The 21,006-nt window shown below is 37.6% G+C and overlaps 1 protein-coding gene across 1 annotated transcript in view; it reads left to right on the top strand.

Moving 5' to 3' along the window:
- The window catches only part of CDH7 (cadherin 7), a 73,317-nt gene that overhangs the window by 13,048 nt on the left and 39,263 nt on the right, over positions 1-21,006 (top strand). Inside the window, exon 2 of the mRNA XM_054381734.1 lies at positions 20,097-20,391. Within this exon, the coding sequence (XP_054237709.1) occupies positions 20,097-20,391 (295 nt within the window). The remainder of the gene's footprint in view (positions 1-20,096; positions 20,392-21,006) is intronic.

The following is a 21,006-nucleotide window of genomic DNA, read 5'->3' as shown; positions in this document are numbered from 1 at the left end:
ATAATTCCTTTTGTTCCTGGATGTTGGCAATCTTCATGCATATGTAGACTATTGTCCTCCCCACCCATCTTTTAGCTTTTACCACTGAACTCTAGTTTAGCTAGGCAATATATATTTCACACATTTAAGAAGTTTTCCTCATTGGTCAGCATTACAGTCCTGTGTTTATCTTTACTGTTTTTTTGTTTATTCCCTTTTTTTTTTTTTTTTGAAATGTCTTCCTGACAATAAAAAGCCATGAACACAAACACTTTGTTGTATTTTCAGTTACAAAGGAAGTAAGCCAAGTGAAACTGTGATTTCCTGACTCATTGTATGATCCAAATTGCACACTTCATTTTGGTTTCTTTCTTTACAAGCTCACACCTACTACTGCTCTGAGGATCTTAAAGCCTTATTGCTTTTCTACTTCATTCTTTCTGCTGAATGAAGTGTACTCGAAGAGTGTGTATCAATCCCTCTTGAAAAACTTGGGGAGTAAAGGAAATACTAGCTTATCAAAAAGTTGATTCTGTTTATCTGTATGTATGATCAACTGAATGAAGCCATGTCACAGGAAATTTTATGGAGGAAACCAACAGAAAGTGGAATGATAGCAGTGATGGAGCATAAATGTGTGAATATGTGCACAACATAAGGGAAATGTTTGAGGTAGCTTACCTTGAGGAATACTCCCACTTGTACTGACATATTTAGTTAATTCATAGAATCACAGAATGGTTTAAATTGGGTAAGACTGTTAACCTAGAGCTGTCCACCACTAAAACATGTCCTTAAGCACCACATCCACAGATTTATTACATACTTCTAGGGATGGTGACTCTACCACTTCCTTGGGCAGCCTGTTCTAATGCTTCACAACGCTCTTGCTGAAGAAAGCCTTACTAAGTTCCAATCTAAACATCCCCTGGTGCAGCTTGAGGGAGTTTCATTTTGTCCCATTTCTTGTTAATTCATAGAAATGACCAACACCCACCTTTAAGTTTATCTTAAGACTGAAAGAAAATGTAAAGATTCTAGTTTTAACAATTCTAGTACAGGAAAAATAAGATTGAAAAAGTTCAGGAGAAGAAAAAGCATCCCAAAGAGTAAGTGTGAGGATGCATAGACCACGACCAAGCAACTTGCTATGTTTCTCTTATCCCAGAGCCTGGTGTAAAGATGAAAAAAGAACCACACCAAAGCAAATCATATCAAAGCAAACAACAAAAAGGTCGATTCATATTAAGGTGTAGCAATCATATGTACAGGTCCTGATTCTCTTTGCTAAGGATGCTATACACATCTATAGGTGGTTTACATTGGTATAAGTCACATCACTCCCCCACACAGCGTTTCTAGAAAGAAAGCCTTGTAGGTACCAATGGCAGCTGACTTTGTTATATTAACACAGATGGGAAAGGAGGGCAGCTAGCCAGAGATCCATTAACACCCAGGTTTGAGAAACGTGCAGGAGACTAGGGTCTGTAAACTACTGGATGTAGTGGAAAGGGGAAAAAAAACCCTAAACATTATTTGTAACCAAAAGAGGAAGATGAATTGTGCAAAAAGGTAATCTGTTACACAAGACAGCAGCAAAACCCAAATATCATCAATATGAAATCTAGCAGAAAAGTGATTTCATGTTTCTTTTCTGGGAATAGGAAAGCTAAGGATAGAAAATGAGAGATGCAAGTATTTCGCATAAAACATTACTGGAGAGGGCTAGAGAATTTGGAATTTGGTCAAAAATAGCCTAAAATATGAGCAACATGGCAACAAAAACGCAGGCTAAGAAAAAAGCCTTCCCTTTATAGAAATTCTACAAATTATTGAGTCAGGATAGAGTGTGGATAACCAGAAAAGCAACACACAGAGCTGGAGGAGTCTAAGCACGTCTGAGCTCTCAGCAGATGGATGGAAGGATGTGAATATATGCAGCTGTCAGGGCAGCAACTGGGCCATGTACAGACTGTTTCCAAATTAAGAGCTGAAAATCAAAAGGATTAATGCTTTCGTTTACCACTAAGGAAGGCAGCTCTTGTCTTATCAAGTAAATTTGTGTTTAGAGTGAAGGGGATGAAATGACAGTCATGGATTTTCAAGGTATTTTAGAACCTCAGTAGACACCTTTCCTTCTAGATTGTGACTACGACATTCATCATTTCATTCAGCTGTATTTCCTTCTATCTATTTGCAGAGAGAATATCTATTTTCTATCTACAAGAGATTTTTTTTTAACCTGCAGATTAATTTCAATATCCTGTCAAAATTAGATTTTGTATCATACTTTGTAAGCCACAGTATCACATTCAACAGTTTCCCTTCATCTGTTATTTTAATAAGTACAAATGGGTAGGAGATTCAGGGCCTTTCTGTTAGTCTGATGGCAAAATCATCTGTCTGGAAAACTCCTTTGGCCAATTTTAGTTCCAGTAGCAGAAAATTAAATCGATGACTAGTTCTTATGTGAGATGATACAGACCAAGGGCTCGGCTCAGGTGTTATTCTTGTCCACCAAGCAGGCAATTAAGTTATGAGGAAGACAGAAAGATTAAGACATCCGCTTTGATGACAGATCCCTCTGATACCCTTAGAGATATAAGGGTCTGTACATGCAGACTAAAAAAGTCAAGTAATTTACCTTTGTTTCTGGAATAACTTTATCTACTGTCTTAGCTAGAGTGGCCCACCTTCCAGTTTTAACCATTTCATATATACTTCAAGCTATGTTTAAACTGCAAATATAAATTTGGAATATAGTTTTGAACTGCAGCAGGATCAGCTAAAAGGTTGTGGATCAGATTAAATTCTCCAGAAAATTACTTTGTAAGATAATTAGCAAGCTACAGGGAAAACATGCTGCAGTTTGACCATCAAGGTCAGAAGAGTTAAGTTTATTATAGTGAGCAGAGTGATGAGAAATACAGCAAATTTTCCTAGAGTCAAAGAATCTTGCACCTGTAAATAACCTTTACTGATAACAGAACTTTGAGAGAACCAGTATGAGTGCTATTGGAGAGAGTAACGGGGTGAAACTAGATCTTTTCTCCCCATAGTTACTTAGATTTTTTTGGAAAAAAGATCATTGCATTTGATGCTTTCCTAATTTATTCTCAAAATCAAAGTACACTTTCGTTGTTTTGGTGGAAACAGAAGTAAGAAAATAAAATGCAATGGATTTTCAAAAACTCTAAAATCTTGAAATACTATTTAATATTGTTTTGTAGAGGACAACATTATTTTCTGAATGATGTTTTGGAATCACAGGATCATAGAATTGTCAGGATTGGAAAGGACCTCAAGGATCATCTAGTTCCAACCCCCCTGCCATGGGCAGGGACACCTCACACTACAGCAGGTTGCTCAGAGCCACATCCAGCCTGGCCTAAAAAACATCCAGGGACGGGGCTGCCACCACCTCCCTGGGCAACCTGTTCCAGTATCTTACCACCCTCATGGTGAAGAACTTCTTCCTAACATCCAATCTGAATCTACCTGCTTCTAGTTTTGCTCCATTCCCCCTAGTCCTGTCATTACTTGACACCCTAAAAAGTCCCTCCCCAGCTTTCTTGTGCGCCCCCTACAGATACTGGAAGGCCACAATATGGTCTGCTCAGAGCCTTCTCTTCATACAACCCCAACTCTCTCAGCCTGTCTCCATAGGAGAGGTGCTCCAGCCCTCTGATCATCCTCATGGCCCTTCTATGGACACATTCCAGCACATCTAGATCTTTCTTGTCATGGGGACTACAGAACTGGACACAGTACTCAAGGTAGAGTCTCAACAGAGAGGACTAGAGGGGGAGAATCACCTCCTTTAACCTGCTGTCTCTTGATGTGAGTAAGAGTTGTCCTGTTCTTTATGCTCCTGAAGTCGTGTGTCTCATTAATCAATAGTCCCTTCCTGAATTTTTATTGTAAGGTTGAGCTCAAGGAAAACATTCCATACTGTTACTTTTTTTTTTTTTTTTTTTTTTTTTTTTTACTTCAGCTGAAGATTCAAATGCCTTCAGGGTGGAGTGTGTGGGACTGTGGGAAGAAGCAGCAGGTTGTCACATGTAAAAGGCAGCCTAAGGCCATGAGTCTTCCTACTGACCAAGTCAAAACCCTGCGTGTTTTCAGTAAATGTAGTGGTCTAATATGTGCCTGGTTGTTTACAGACAAGCAGCAAATTTGTTCTTAAAAGTGACTGCATAAAGTTAGACTTTGTTACTCAATAGATGAATTCTATGTGTGAGTCATACCTGCCTGTTCTGGAGTTAGCTTCCTCTCTATTTTTTATTGTTTTTAGTCCTGCTGAGCTAAGGCAGCTGAGAGACAGCAAACTGCATCCTATTATTTCTTGAGTGCCATCTACGCATGTGTTTGCTATGTTCCACTGACTTACACCTGCACAACTCAGTTGTGAGCAGTGGAACCACACATTTCTACAATGAGAACAGAATCTGAAGATAGCAGGGGTTTTACTTACTTATGTAACCAGAGGCATGCTTCATGTCCTGAAAAGAAAAAGTTTGTCTTCACAAGGCTGAGACAAGGTTACAATACGAACAGCTTAGATGTGAGTTGTCCAATAAGCCTATTTGAAATGCAAGTCATTGTTGGTTTTATACTACCACCTTTCAGCATGCAGCACTTTAATAAAAAGTATGTTTACTGCCTTAATGCCTTTTTTATGATCAAATTGGTTTACTTGGTTAATTCAGTTTGTTCTTTGCTAGTTAACATTGAATGTGCTAGATCTGTAATTGAACGACTACTATCCATCCATTGGTACTGCTGGTTTTGTGTGTGCAGGAGTACCAGAACATAACTCTTACTGAACTTCTTTGCTTTCTCATTGATAAAAATTGAAGAGTTTAATGGTGCATTCTGCTTCTATTATTCTCTTATATATCCATTGCATTTGCCTTCCTACCTCATCAATGTTTATAAATATGTAAAGGGTGAGTGCCAAGAGGATGGAGCCAGGCTCTTCTCAGTGATGTCCAATGACAAAGCAAGAGGCAATGGGTGGAAGCTGAGGCATAGAAAGTTCCATGGAAACATGAGGAGAATTTTTTTCACTGTGAGGGTGACAGAACACTGGAACAGGCTGCCATGGGTGGGTTGTAGAATCTCCCTTTCTGGAGATATTTAAAACCTGCCTGGATGCATTCCTGTATGATCTGTTCTAGGTGATCCTGCTGTGGCATAGGGGTTGGACTGGATGATTTTTCGAGATCTCTTCCAACCCCTAGCAGTCTGTGATTCTGTGATTCTAGTCTTCCACCTGTTTTAAAAATAGGTACAGAACAGACTGAAGGATATTCCTTATCTTGCACTGTCATGAGCAATGAACACCAGTGTTTGATCACTTCTGTGAACAGCATGTTCATGTGCTAAAGCACAAATTAAAAATTCCCCAGACTATCTTTTTTGTCTCCTCATAAATTGTATTGAGCAAATGTGAATAGGAATTAATGGAGAAAACAAAAGAGGAAGAAGTAACAAACAGGAACACAGGAAAAAAAATAAGACAATACAAGCCATTCACAAACTCCCAGAAGAGTAGAAGATCTTTGGGACCATTAGGAGGAAAAATGATTCACCAGTTAGGCATGAGAGGAACAGAGCTAGTGAAGAAACAGAGAGTTGTTGAAGTAGTATATGAACTAGAGGTAGGCGAATTACAAATGAAATTGTTATGCAGAATTTCCTATTCACTTCAGAAAGTTTGATTTCATTGACATTTGAAATTTATACATCCTTGTTCTCCATCAGTTGGACTGATCTGCTTGTGACTTTTCTTTGCAGAAGCTTTTACTTATTTCTGTTTTCACAAGCTGGATTTCATCTGTCCATAAGTAACATAACTTTTTACTAAACTGTCATTGTATTTAAACAACAATTTACACAATTTTGAAGGGAAACAGCATAAATATGAGATTTGTTTCATATACTGAAACAGTTACTATTTAAGAAATTTAAAACCATATCTTCCTTTTAAAATATATTAAAAAATTGCAGTGTCTATTATTAAATTATATAGCTTAGAACTTTATGAATAGATATATAATTAATTATTTGCTTTCTGTTAAAAATGTAGGAGCAGATCCTCAATGAATGGAAATTACTCTTTCCTTCCTGTGCTCATTTACACAAGGCTGTACAAAACATCCCTCAGGGTGGATATTTAGCACAATTTGTTAAATTAAGTCATCATTTTAATGGACCACACAGGAGGTGTGAGACCAAAGTGAAAATGGCTTTGAGTATAAAGTTCTGCACATTACAATCAGTGACAGAAGGCCTATCAATGAGACAGTAATCCTGTAAAAATAGAGAAAGATCAGAATGTTTGTTGAATTAGAATTGCTTTAATATGGATGTGTGTAAGGGGATAGCAAAGGAGCTGGAAACTTTCCATCTGCTTTGTATACAAAATGATTAGATTGTGATCACTTAGTCCAAGAGGATAGAAACGATGCACAATTCTGCCAGGATGAGACATGCAAATTGGATCAATTAAGCTTTGAGAGTGCTCAGACAATCTGGTAGAGAAGTTTACATGCTGTGTCAAGTGAAACTTAGCAAAGATCAGTCTTGAATGCTGGGGGCAAGTATTACAGAGATTTGAATTCCAATCTCCAAGAGTAATTCATTGTTTTCAGATTAGGTTATAAACCCAATCAGATACTACAATAAAATAGAAACTATAATAGAAGATCTCTTTAGGACATCTCTTTAGTAACAGTCATCTGAGTTGAAACATTTGAGGTAGATGACAGTAAGTTCAGATGACAGATCTTGTTTCGAGTTAATGGAATATGCAGTACTAATAGCTCCTGTACCTTCACATTGACCACAATGCTTCAGAAGCAAGGAATGTCCTCAGAAGGAACTCATTGTGTGTTCTATTTCTATTGAGCTGGAGCTCACACTGAAGGTGAACAATGTGGAAATGATCATTAGATAAGGGTGCTGCAATTTCATCAGGGACCATTTAAGAATTTGAGTTATGTACCCTAAGCAACATATTTTACAGAAGTGAAAGGACCCATTTTTTGAGATAACCAGAGTGATTCTCACTGTATGTGAAGTACTGGAACCTTCAGAAATTAGTTTCTGAAGGAAGACTTTGAACATTTTCAGTAGACTCCAGATGGTTTTCAGAATTAGAAACAGGTCTGCACAGTTAGAATTTTAATGTAGATTCAGCGAATATGTATGACCAATGTAAAATGACACCTGCTGTATCAGTATTTTCTCATCATTTGTTTATCAGACACATAAATTGATTGTCTTGCCAGAATTTAATGGCAGTAAGAAACACAGCCAGAATGTGTTCTGGTGAAAACATGAATAGCAAGCAAAAAAAGTACTGTCAACAACAGCATTGCACATGGCAAAGAAAAAGCTTATTTTGAAAAATGAGTGAATATCAATTTTCACAGAATCACAGAGTATTAGGGGCTCGAAGGGACCTCAAAAGATCATTGAGTCCAACCCCCATTGTCAGAGCAGGATCACCTAGGGCAGATCACACAGGAACTCATCCAGGTGAGTTTTGAATATCTCCAGAGAGGGAGACTCCACAATCCCCCTGGGCAGCCTGTTCCAGTGTTCTGTCACCCTCACAGTGAAAAAAAAATTTCCTCATGTTTCCATGGAACTTTCTATGCCTCCATTTCCACCCGTTGCCCCATGTCCTGTCACTGGACATCACCAAGCAAAGTCTGACTCCATCATCTTGGCACTCACCCTTTACATATTTATAAACATTAATGAAGTCACCCCTCAGTCTTCTCCATACTTTTCCACAAATATCTTCTCTCATCATTTGAAATGCCAAAATATGAATTAAGGAAAGAAGGTGTAATATTGCACAGGAATTTGTTGAGAGTGCCTTCATTAAATATCATACTCACTAGAATGGGAAAACGCACCAGGAGAGCTCTGCCCTTTCCATACAGCTGTTAAAATCCTTCTGAGCTGGATGGCTTTACAATTAACCTAGTATTGTTCATGTTAAGACAGTTTGTTATGGTTTTCAAATACTAATGCATTATCCACCCCCTCCAATGTTTTCGGAAAACCAGCACAAAACATGGGCATTAAAAGCATTTCTTTCCCAGACTTTAATCCCATGGGGAAAAAAAAATGCCTATCAAAATCTGAATTACTATCTTGAGATCAGTCTGGCTCTATCTGAAAGTTCTATCTGAAAGCCCTGGCAGGCCAGCAAATTGAAATGGTTTTTATAAAATAATAATAATTAAAAAAAATATGTCAGGAAGAAATTTAACCTTTAAAGTATTTATTCACAAAGGATCAGTTTAAACGATCTGAACAGTTTAAGGCAGACTCTCAAGTGTCCACATTTACTGCACATACCCTGCTTCAGCTCGTTCTGAATACTGCACAGCTACAGTGTGAATATATGTAACAGAATCACTTAAGCTTTCAATTCTGCTTCTTACAATTAGTCTATGTGATGCATATTGCTGTTCATTAAAGCACCCTTCCTTTGCACAGGGATTAAGGCTCTATTTCAGAAAGGCGCTTAGGCATATGCTTAGTACCAACTTTCAGGAGCGTTAAGCAAGTCTTGGCGTGCTGTGTATGGATAAGGATGATTTCCTAACTCAGGGAATTCTAAACCAGAGATTTAATATCATGTAGCACGGGGTTAAATTTCCCTGCACTTCAGAGTAGGTTTTGAGCAATGGGCTGTTAATCAACTAGCCAGTATATACAGATGGATGGACAGGTATTATAGAAACACTTCTGGGCAAAAATCATTGTGATAAATTATCTTCATAAAAATACATAAGAGTAGAGGAGGGAAAAGAAAGGAAAAGAAATAAAAAATTGTCCTATAGCTACTGGAAAAAAAGGAACAACTGATTTGTCACTCAGTGTTTTATCTTTACTGAACTGCAGTGTTAGTAATTGGTCACAGTAATTAATAGAAAGAACTACAGAAATGTTAGGGTACTTAATCAAGCCAGGCTGAAAGAGATTCTAAATGAAATGTAAACACATTGACAGCAGTAACTTGTGTTTTAAGGTAATAAATTAACCGTTCTTCTGCTCTTTGGAAGTGAACTCATTTCAAGACACAAGAAAAGTGTCCACAAAAAGATGTCTAATGCTGACTTTATCTAGCCATGCCTTGGTTTTTCACGTGATATTGTCATCTCAGCAATGACTGCAATGCTTTGCCATGTAGTTTCATTGCTTCCCTTTTCACAAGAAATAATTGAAATATTAAAATGCTATAGTAAAATTTCACATTCAAAATTCTCTGTTCTCCCTTTATTTGCTTAACCCACTGTCAACTAAGCAGTTTTAACTCTCTCCCCATCATACCTTCCTAAGGGCTAATTGTGTGATATGAGCATTATGTCAAACTCTTAATTTTGCCTTTTAAGTCTAGGAGTAGTCCCGTTGATCTTAGTGGGAATACTTATGGGATTAGTTTCATGGAAATTCTTTGAGAAGTATCTAGGTGATGTGAAACATTGTGTGTCATGTAACCAATACGATGATAGGAAGAAATGCCAATTTCAAATTGGAGACAAAACTTCCACAGGGAAGTCAGCATTAAGTCTTATCCAAACATATAAAACTTTATAAAGAAAGATAACAGGAATTTAACTTTTAAGAAGCAAAACATAGTAGCAAACCTGATGCTCTGACCTGTATTTTATCATTTATACTTGTTAAAAATAGAGATGGAGACCAACATGGTCATTCTGCTTTAACATCTATTTTATTTAACAAGTGCTGAACTGGTTTTAGGGCATTATAGGTTAGTGTGGCTGGGACTCAGTTAATGACTTTTTTTTCTGTATTGTAAATATTTCATCATTAAAATGATCATCCATGGTCCAGCACTTCATAAGCTTCTAGAGACATGGTTAGTCACAGTAATTACTTTAACTGCTCTCCAATTGCATATTTTACTGTTAACTTCTAGTCTGTCAGGGTTTCATCACTTCCCACTAACATGCAAGGTAAGATTATAAGTGGATTTTGAGTAGCATTAAACTTTCAAGAGCAAATGAAATTTGAGGAATTAAAACAACTTAAAACCAAACCAAAAACAACAACAAAAAAAGCTCTACACCCTCTGGGTATCTATTTCTTTGCACTAACATTCTTGGCAAGTCGGTTCCTATGAGAAAAATCATTATCAAGCAAGCACTGCTGCAAGCTATTTTGGATAGTTGAAGCAGAAACAGGATAATCACTCTAAACTATAGATCAGTAGTTTGACATACAAGAGACAATATGGGAGGTCTAATTTCCACTCAGACACATTCACTATAAGTACATATCTTATCTCAGAAAATACTTTAGTACTAAATGTCTTTCTGTTTGTAAATTTGATATTATTGATGTGATAGTCAAACCAGAAATGGATACGAATGTTTTTCCTGCTCAGTGCTATTACAGTTCTTTAGTTTACAGAGGTAGCTATGAAAAAAATAGATCCTATAATATGGTCTCATTTTTTTGTGGTTGAAAACCCAGGCCTGAATTGTCATGGCTAAATAGAAAAAGCAACATGGGAGGAACAATTTTCTTATCTGCATGTTTGTATTCTTTTTTGCTATTTCTATTTTTGAGAATAGGGAAAAAATAATTTAAAAAAATTAATCTTGCAGTACTGCAGGTATATAAATTCTGCCACTGCCTTTCTTGTTTCTTCCTTCCCTCTCTCCTCTGCCATAAGACAACGTACACTCATGTACTCTCTGGTCATCAAAATAAATTAATTAATAGATAAGTGGATAAATGAATAAAATTTTAAGTTCATAATTAATTAATAAAAGGATTAACATGTACATTGGTATGAGAATAGTCACATGTCACTGTAAATATATATGTATTTATGCATATATAATTACATCTATTTCACTCAAGAGAAGTCTATGCTCCAGAAACAGTTCTTTACAGTATATATATATTGACACTGTGGAAGAAGAGATTGTTTCATCTATAGTGGGGAAGTGATTTGAGAAGAATAATGAGTGAAGTTTTTTGGAGGCTCCGTTTCTGCAAGCTGCTACATGTGCTTAAGCTTTTCAAGCACATGGACATCTGCTGGCAAAGAGAGATTCTTGTGTGACTTGTATTTGGTATTGATTTGCCATGATACATTTTTTAAGCCTGGTCACTTTCACAGAAGGTATTTGTAGGGAATACAGGGAGGGAGCATCCTGACACATTTTTACGACACTGCTGAAATAGTGTAGTGTCTTTATGACACTTTTGTTTTACAGTTTCAGAGATTTTTGTTCACAAAATGACTCAAATCACTGGGCCAGTAAATACACTGGTTCAGTACATAACAGGAACTAGTATGGCTCATTATGGATCATGTGAATATACTATCGGTATGTATGGAAGAACATTTATTCCCTTTCCTGGAGAATAAATAAATACAGAGTCACAAATGCAGTCAGTAAGAATAAACATCCAGGAATTTGCAAATAAAATTTCACTCCAGTGGCATTTGCACATGATTTAATTGCATAAATAAGGTTTGAGTCATTAGTTTCTTTAATCAAAAATTAAATCTATTTGGATTAAAAACAGAAGCAGTTTTCATATGGTAAATCAGCTAGCAAATCCACTAATATATGGCTTGGTTTGTCAGTGATGCAGTTTTGTTACTGAAATGCTCAGAATGAGTACTCCAAGGAATAAACACTGAGGAGCAGAGAGTGGTTTGGAGAGAAACACCCCAAAAAACAAACCAACAACCCAAAACAGGTCTGGAAGGATTCTGATGTGCATATTGTTTACAGACACTGTTGTCTGTTTCTTTAAGTTCAAGCAGGATAATATCAGCAAAGCTTGAAGTGCATCTGTGTATGGTGGAAAGCAGGTCTCTTTTTTTCCCCATCCCTGCTCTGCAGGTGCTATGTTGCCTGCAGGCTCTTGGTGGTGCTGCAACACAGTAGTGCTCTCCCCCCACCCCCAACCAATATTATGCAATTAGTACGTGATGATGCACAGTACACAGATGGTTTTTACCTCCCAAAGCTGCCAAACTGTCTTCTTAAGAGTGTGAATGACAAACAGTCGTTTTGGAGAGTGACATGTCATGATGATGGCCCATTAAAACTCCTCAAGAACACTCAGCCAGCTACATATGCCCACTCAGCTCCATCTACAGCAGCAGCTGCTTCAGAGTTCCTCCTGTAGCTGCACTAAACTTAATGGGCTGGCTGCACAATTCCCTGTCCCCACAGGGCGTTTTGTGTTCTTGTTAGTTCTTGTTAAGGGTGGAAGAAGACACAGGTTTGTGAGTGCTGCATCTGCAGAGGTTGGAAAAGAAGAGGGCAGATTAAGGAGATGTAAATGTGTGTGTGTGCAAATGCATGTATGTTTACTTGCACACACTTACATGTATGGATATATTGATAACATACATGCCATCTACTGTCTATATAGAGCTAAATTATAAGAATACAGGGAGAGAGAACACAATTGACACAACTGAACATTAAGATTAAAAAATGTCATAAAAATATGACATGGTTGCTGTTATCACATCCAGTTTTCAGTATATTCCTATTAATTATTCAGCTCACTAGCCTTTAGATGACAGTATGTCTTATTCCTAGAGGAACATTTCATCTGAACTTTGTCTTCCACTTAGAAGCCTTGAGGGTTTACTTAGATATTAAGTAGAATGTTATGAAGTATAAATTTTAGAATTTTGGTACTTCTATTTTGAATTTTGTTTGAACAATAACCATCAAGGAACTAAAGAAGTTTCACTGTTTTCTTTCTCATTTCACCTTCCTTTTGCAAAAGGTTAGTGAAATTAAATATTCATTTCACTTTCTGAGGCTGAGGCTGATAAGGTTATTATCCTCCTGGAGCACTGATCAGCCACTTGAGAGTATAAGGGCTATATATCTTTCACTTAACTCTTCCATCAACATTTCTGAACCTTTTACTAGGGAAGCAAAACAGGGAAGGAGGTGATAGTAAAACCTAACTGCTTATTCCAAGTTTGGTCATGAGAGAGAATAAGTTTGAGTCAGCTAACAAAAAAATCTTACTATTTTAATTTCTTTTGCACAGAAACCTAACATTCTGTAACATTAAAAACAAACTTGAGAAACTTGCAATCAGGGACTAGGCTAAAGTTCCCCCTTCAAACTGTAACTCTATATTAATAGCGGAAATAAGGATTTATTCTTTTTTAAATAATGTTTAGTTACTTTGCAACAAGCTGACACTATAGCTACTCTCCCTGCCTGTCAATCATCTATCTTATGTTTGTTTCTTGGGTTCCAGCATTTTAAAATCAATGACAATTTCAACTGTAGACTTTTTTTTTTTCCTCCAGAGTAGTTTCTCTTTGCAAACTTGGAGAAGTAGTAATAGTGAAATGACATCTGCCTAGATTCAGGTTATTAGACTTTATAAGTCCTGTTGCATTAAACAGGATATAAAAGAAAGATACTGGTAAATTATATGGCTTTATTCTCAATTATTGTTCTTGGCTAACACTCATCAGTCACTGAATATCACAGAATCACAGAATGTTAGAGGTTGGAAGGGACCTCCAGAGATCATCGAGTCCAACCCCCTTGCCAAAGCAGGATCATCTAGGGTAGTTTGCACAGGAATGCATCCAGGCAGGTTTTGAAAGTCTCTAGAGAGGGAGACTCCACAACCTCTCTGGGCAGCCTGTTCCAGCGCTCAGTCACCCTCACTGATACAAAGTTTTTCCTCATGTTGAGGTGAAACCTTCTATGTTCAAATTTATATCCATTGTTCCTTGTCATGTTACTATGCACCATCAAAAAAAGATTGGCCCCTTCCACTTGACACACACCCCAGCTCCAGTTACTGCTTCAGCCTTTTCTTTCATTTGTATTTTGTATTGTTTTTTTCTTGCTGTTTCCTTCCATTTCAACTAGTCATTCTTCCTGATGCCTTTCTTCTTTTGCATTTTTCTTGCCCTATCTCCTCTGCCTAATCACATTCTTTTAAGGTCTTTCATCAGTCTTTCCCATTCCAGTTCTCTCCTGGTTCTTCAGACCAGTCCATGTTCTCATTCAGTTTGAGGGCTTTGGTTTGTGGATCTATCTATCTATCTATCTATCTATCTATCTATCTATCTATCTATCTATCTATCTATCTACCTACCTACCTACCTATCTATCTATCCATCTATCTATTTTTGAAACTCTTATTTCCTCTCTTCCCTCTTTACCTTTCTTATTTAAATTATCTCTTAGCTTTCTTAATCATGCACCTGCATGAATACCTTGATTGTGGATGGAGCTTTGCTCTCACTGGCTTTACATACACTGTTGAATATTAAGTTCTCAGAGGTGAATATACACCAAATGACGTATAATTTGCCTGCAGGAGAGCTATTAAGGACAAGCTCTTGGACGACACAGTTGGTAATCACAGGGGGATGTGCCCTCGTTTTAACCTGAGTGTGAAACGTGCTCATGTGAAAAGAAACCTCTCATAATCTAATTGTCATTTCGGTGGTCCAGGATAGATGTATTGACCTGTGGCCATTCACAAGATTCTAGCATTACATATAGAAAGACAAAAGAGCATTCAGCAACAGTCTGAGTTCAAGCAGTCTATAAGGACACTGCTGGCTGTGAAGAGGCATCAGGAATGTCCTTGACCTCAGGTATCGCAGCAGTTTGTAGGTCTTTGGTCAACTCTGAGCACTCTAGAAACAATTTCGGGAGCTTTAAATCAACACAGAACAGAAGTCTTGTCGAGGCTGACTGGGTTTTGAGCAAGCCTGTCACCAGCTGCTTGTTTTAGATAAATATAATGTGGTTCTGTGGTCTGTAACATGGGACCTTGTTGTATCCCCACATGACTATCTCTACACTTGCCTGACAAGGAGAAAGACTGAAGGCAACAAAACAGTGCATGAAATTATTAGTAAGTCAAAGGGGCAAATCATGCCTCTGTGGCACAATCGTCTATGCTGGTTCCCTACCATACTGACAGCATTGCTGAGACAAGGAAACTCTGGCAGAATTACAAGTGTATCCCTTCTTTTCAAACTCTAATTAAAAATGTTAGGAGTTCTGGGTAGAGCCATTTATATTGTCTTGATCTCTTGTCCTCAGTATTATCTGTTATGCTGAAAGCACAGAACACAGACCAGCATATATCTTTCTGAGCTCAGGCTTGTACTACAGTTTTACATAAATTAATAAAGCCAAAAGCAAACAAAACCCCTTCAGGAGCTCCTTTATCACTTTCTCAATGTTTCTTAAAAAAAAAAAAAAAAGGCTTTTATAAGAAAATCATTACCTGCTGAATAATACTTTCAGTAGTGCTTGGGTGTGAAGTCAATTATATGAATCACAAGCCTTGACATCAATAAAACTTTGAGAAATCTGTTTTTGTCTCACATGACTTCTGTAATGAGACTGAAAAGGAAATTTAAAAAGTTATCTTAAGCTACTGATATTGATATATGGTTAGAGTTTATAAGAATCAAGAGTTTCATAACTCCCTCTGAAGACAATTTTCTCAGTAACTGATGTGCTTGTGAGGCCCTTAAACATTGCAGGAATGAGGTATGTGTGCACTCTGTGTTTTACTTAAATGCAAACTCCATTGTCTAGGCTGAATTTTAAATGTTAGTTATTGTTTTCATTGAAATTGTTTCAAATAAGCAACACTCAGCCCTTAGTTATCCTAATAACACATCTTTTAGCCATGATAGTCTGAGGGGAAAAGTGATTTCTAAACTTTCTAGGGGCAACCACAGAAAATACTGAATCTAAGAACAGAAGCATTAAGAACATGGCTGTCATGATGAGCAAGAATTAATAGAAACAGTCAAATTAATTCTTTGTTTCAAATCACATACTCTGTTTCATCTTCTGGCAATTATATGTTTAATCCACATATACCTGATAAGTTTCCTTTTTAAGTACTCCCAGAAAGCAGAGGGGGCATGTTGTATATGAAGACAAGACTATCTTCCTTCTACAGTCAGTTCTCAGTTGTTGTAATAGTAAGTTGTGATTATTAGGTGGACAAGAAGACTGCTCCTGGTTTGCTGTTCTTTCTTCCTTTTGTCTTTTTTTTTTTTTTTTTTTGCTTTCTATTCCCTCCTTACTTCTAGCGAGAAGGCAGTTTTTCTAGTTACTTTCATAGCAAGAAAGGAAAAGGGTGAGGCAAGGTAACTCCTACTTGAGAAAACTTTTCAGTCGTTCTGCAAATGGTTCCAGGGAGCTATGGAGCTAGTTTCTTTTGAAGCATCTCATGCTTGCTCTTTCTGTCTCTTTCTCACCATTAACTCTGATCCTGGTGGTGCTGGCAGCTCCTCCTGTTCTCCCTGTGCTTTTCTTCTTCACCCAGAATCTCTAAGCTCTGCAATGAAGTGTTAGCGACATTCCTACAGGGAGGAACAACTGCAAAGATAGGTATTTGGGGAAGAAAAAACAGAGAAGAAAGGAATATGAACATTGCACCTGCTTTAAGGCAGCCTGAACTGAAAATCAGAGAAACATCAAACCTCTCATTCAGACCTCAGGCAGATCAGTGGTGGCAATTGTTGCTTTCAGTGCAATGCAGTATCTCTGCTTACTGATAAAAGTAAATCTCCTTCTCTATTGAAAATACTGCATTAATGGCAGTATTATGGAAAATATTTTAATGGCAATTTACCATTGCTTTGTTCTCTTGTACTTCTAAGTTGTCCCAGACTGACACCAAAATATACATAAAAATGCTGAAAATTTTGTTTAGAGTGCTTAACAGAATTCATTGAGCTATAGTGCCAAAGATAAACTCTATCTTGAGCTACATCACATCCTAGAGTTAAGTAAGTAGAGAATGGTGCTTTACTAAGTTGGGCATAGGCAAACATTTTTTAAAGGCTTAATAGAACAAAGTTTTAATCAAAAAGACAAAGAATTTTGTTATCCCATAGCCTCAACCTTGGAGTAACAAAGGTCATTCTTATTAATCCATGCAGTAGCAGTTTTCTTCCAAGGCACCATTCCAAAAAAGTGGCTTCTGTTCATTATTTCACTTCAGGGCACCAGTCAGCATAGCATAACCCATGAGAAGATTTATGAACCTCAGAGTGGGACTCCTTAAAAACAATGTGCTAATTAGCAAGCCACTGAGTTAGCAAATGGGAAATGCTGAAGCTACAGAATTTCTTCTTTCTTTGGGATGTGAAAGCCTTACTCAGTGCATCTTTGAGGATTTACACTTCTGGCCTCTCCTGTGAAGGTCTCTTCTTTCAAAACACTGCTGGAGAGTTATTCAGGATAGGGCTGGATCTAAATACAGGATGAAAGGGAAGCTGTGCAGTCCTGCAGCATGAAACCCAGGTGTGAGCACTACACTCTGGTGTGCTGATGGGCTTTGCTTCACCTTTATGAGTGAGCTGCTATGTTGCTCTCAGCAAGCTGAGACAGTGAATCCCTCCCCTTCTCTGTCTAAAGAGATCTGCTTGCACATCTCTAACCCTCAGAAAACTGTTCTGCCTGATAAACAACTAGCTGTGCTAGTGTCATCTGCTTTTCTCTCATCCATCACACCCTTAAGTATGCCACAAAATATAGAATAACAATTTACAGGGAGAATGGGAGAGTCTCAACTACCATTACAGGGTGAATGGGAGGGTCTCAGCCACCACAGAAAGGCCAGTGCCCTGCTGTAGTATGCGATATGGAGAAAACTGAATCACTTCAAGAAGAAAAAGCATCAAATCTTTCTGTCACATAACTTCAGTTCTTGGGTAATATGATGCTCAGCATTTCGGTCTAGACTGTAGGATCGTGGCTGTGGAGGGGCACCCACGCAATGCCTCCGCAGCACACAGGAGTCATATGCACCCTGAAGTATGTCTTAGAAAAAGAAAAGAGGAAAAAAAAGTAAACCGAAATGAAACACAAGCCAGACAGATTCTTACTTACACAGAACGCTGCTCCTTTATAGGTGAGATGAGTACTTCACCCAGACACATTTGAAAAAGCAGCCAGAACTTCAACTGTCAGATCAGTGAGATGAACAGAAGTATGGTTTATTGAATAAACCCCCAGTCATTAGGGCTGAGGAATATGCAATGCTGAGGATCTTGAAAGAGCCTGCATATGCAATACATTTTACCTTGATCTGCTCACAGTGTCAGCATTGACTATTCCTGAGTGTGCTGAGAAGTAGGACTTTAAAGGTTCAAGAAACTCCACCAGAGAGATATCTGTGTGGTTTCAGTATCTCAGGAGTTAGGTAGCAGCAGAATGAAGGAGGACAAACAATATTTTGAAATTAAATAGGTATTCTGTTATAGACACACTAATTCTGTTTTTTCATCCTGTCCAAAGCTCAGACTTCATTTCTGTCTTAAAAAGGAGAGGGAGTGTGTTGTAATTGCACAAGTATGACATATCCAGACAGGGAAATAATAATAAAAACAGGAAGCATTTTATCCAGGTGCAAAATTTAAAACTAATCACTATTGTTTCCCTGCTGAAATAGGAAAAGGTTTTGCAGCTGTGCTGCTATGCCTGTGATAACAATTTTCTGCATGTATTCTCTATGTGATGACTATCTCAGTGATAGTCTTAGGTGAGAGAAAAAAACTACACATGCTAGTAATTAGGCAATGATGATGATGATGACAGTACGGTTACCTCCAAACTCAACACAACATGAAGTTAGGACAGGTACAAAGAGACATAAAAAATCAAAGCATTTTTTAAATTTTCCTCAGTTATTGACAAGTAATTATCCACTGTTTAACAAAAAAGCACTTTGAATTTTACTGATGTTGGTAGATTCATAGAATGGTTTACAGATTAATGATTCATAGAATGTTCTCTTCACTCATACCATATTAAATATACTGTGTGTGGTACTTTAATGTGATATCCAGATCTATCACACTGCTGATACAAGTTTAAAAAGCACATGAGGATTGTTTGAATCAGTGCTCTGTAACAGGAAGATGAGACTCAGCAGAGCTAAAGAACCTATGCAACTGGTGGTTACTTTAAATAGCTCTGCAACTTTAAATAGCTTGCATGATGAGAAGGAAAGTTTCCTTTTATAAATCTGTCTTGCAGTTCTAATGGAAGATGTATTATTTTGACCAACTGCTGTACATTTCTTCTGTACTTAATAAAAGTAGTCCTAGGGAAACTACACTTGACTTTGATGCTGTGTAATTTAGATGGTAGCAGGACACTTTTCAGTTTTTCTCAGACTCTGCATTTTTCTGAACTTAAGTAATGAAAAAGAAGAAATGGAAGTGAAGTTCCCAGCCTGTTTGAGCAATCTATCAACCAAACCATTTTAATTCAATGTGTTACTGCTCTATACAGCAAATGCTGAGGAAATCAGTATGTCATTCCCCATACATGCATAGGAGCAAACATATGTGGACATTAAGATTCTAGTGCCATTTGTTTGAATTCTCACCCTTCACTAGGATAATACGCTGAAATCAACAATGTTGTTATAATCAGGTAGGAGTAAGCCATGGTGAGGAACTTTTTAGGATGTTAGGTAGTGATAGGACTAGGGAGGAAAACTAGAAGTGGGTAGATTCAGATTAGATGTTAGGATGAGATGTTAGATTAGATGTTAGTGGTGAGACACTGGAAGAGGTTGTGCAGGGAGGTGGTAGAAGCCTTATCCCTGGAGGTTTTTAAATCCAGGCTGGATGTGGCTCTGAGCAGCGTGATGTAGTGTGAGGTATCCCTGTCCATGGCAGGGGATTCGAACTGGATGATCCTTGATGATCCTTCCAACCCTAACAATTCTATGATTATATGGTTCTATAATCATGTGCATGCATGTGTGTAGCTGTGTAAAAAATCTGGTATAAGAAGACTGTAGAACAATATCAAATGCATTTGAAAACAGGATTGTGTGCAGGAATGAATGAAATTATCTCTCCCAAAAGAGCAATCTGACAGAATTTAATGGTATCTCACATGCCACATGTGATAAACATTTAGCTTATCTTTGCAAGAACAATAAAATTTCAAGCACTACTGTTTGACACAAGAACGATTTTTTTTACATATCTCCATGCCACTGACTCTCTTGTAAGTTAATCTCATTTCTCATCAATTTTTCACCAGCTTCACTCTGATGTTGATAAAGGAGATGGTTCCATCAAATACATCTTGTCAGGCGAAGGGGCAAGTTCCATTTTCATTATTGATGAGAACACAGGGGATATTCATGCTACAAAGAGGCTGGATCGAGAAGAGCAGGCCTACTACACGCTCCGAGCACAAGCCCTAGATAGGCTGACTAATAAACCCGTGGAACCAGAGTCTGAATTCGTCATTAAGATTCAGGACATCAATGACAATGAACCGAAATTTCTGGATGGGCCTTACACTGCTGGCGTTCCCGAGATGTCTCCTGTGGGTAAGTGCAAAACACAGCACTGTTGTTGTGGGAAATCGCTCCTATTGCCTTTCTAAAAGTTTCATTATTCTTTACTGTACCACACTAAGTTACTTAATTATCTATGAGGCACCTGCAACAGTTAGATATTTTGAGACTTAACTGGAAATAACATGCTAGATTAAGTCTTTGCCCTTTCAGAAATGTTCTGAAACTCAAATAGCTATGTAGGGATTCAGATAAGCATTTTATTGGTGTATTTCTCATTCCATTGCCCAGAGGCTTTGTTTTATAATTCTCATTAATAAGTTTCACACCTATGCTGTGGTCCTCATAGGTGATAATATATCATTTTGTTCAGATAAAATCAGTTCTTAACAAATTCTTCCAATTCCTGCTAGTGGATATCATAATGTTTTTGGTAAGTGTCGCATATATCAATAACAGTTTACTGTGTCTTTTCTAATACTGAAGCCCATCTCCCTGAGGAATGTATGCAAGCAGCATGGACTAGGGGAGAACTTGAGATGGTTTCAAAATTCCAGTGGAATCAGAGGTTTTCAGAGTCTTTAGACTCTATGCTGGAAAAGAAGGAAATGTTATTTTTTTTCCTGAGTTTGACTTAAAGAATTTCGA

Source organism: Indicator indicator, chromosome 6, assembly GCF_027791375.1.
Source record: "Indicator indicator isolate 239-I01 chromosome 6, UM_Iind_1.1, whole genome shotgun sequence".
NCBI lineage: Eukaryota > Metazoa > Chordata > Aves > Piciformes > Indicatoridae > Indicator > Indicator indicator.
The sequence above is the reverse complement of the archived record's forward strand: the minus strand, read 5'-3'. Positions and strand labels throughout refer to the sequence as shown.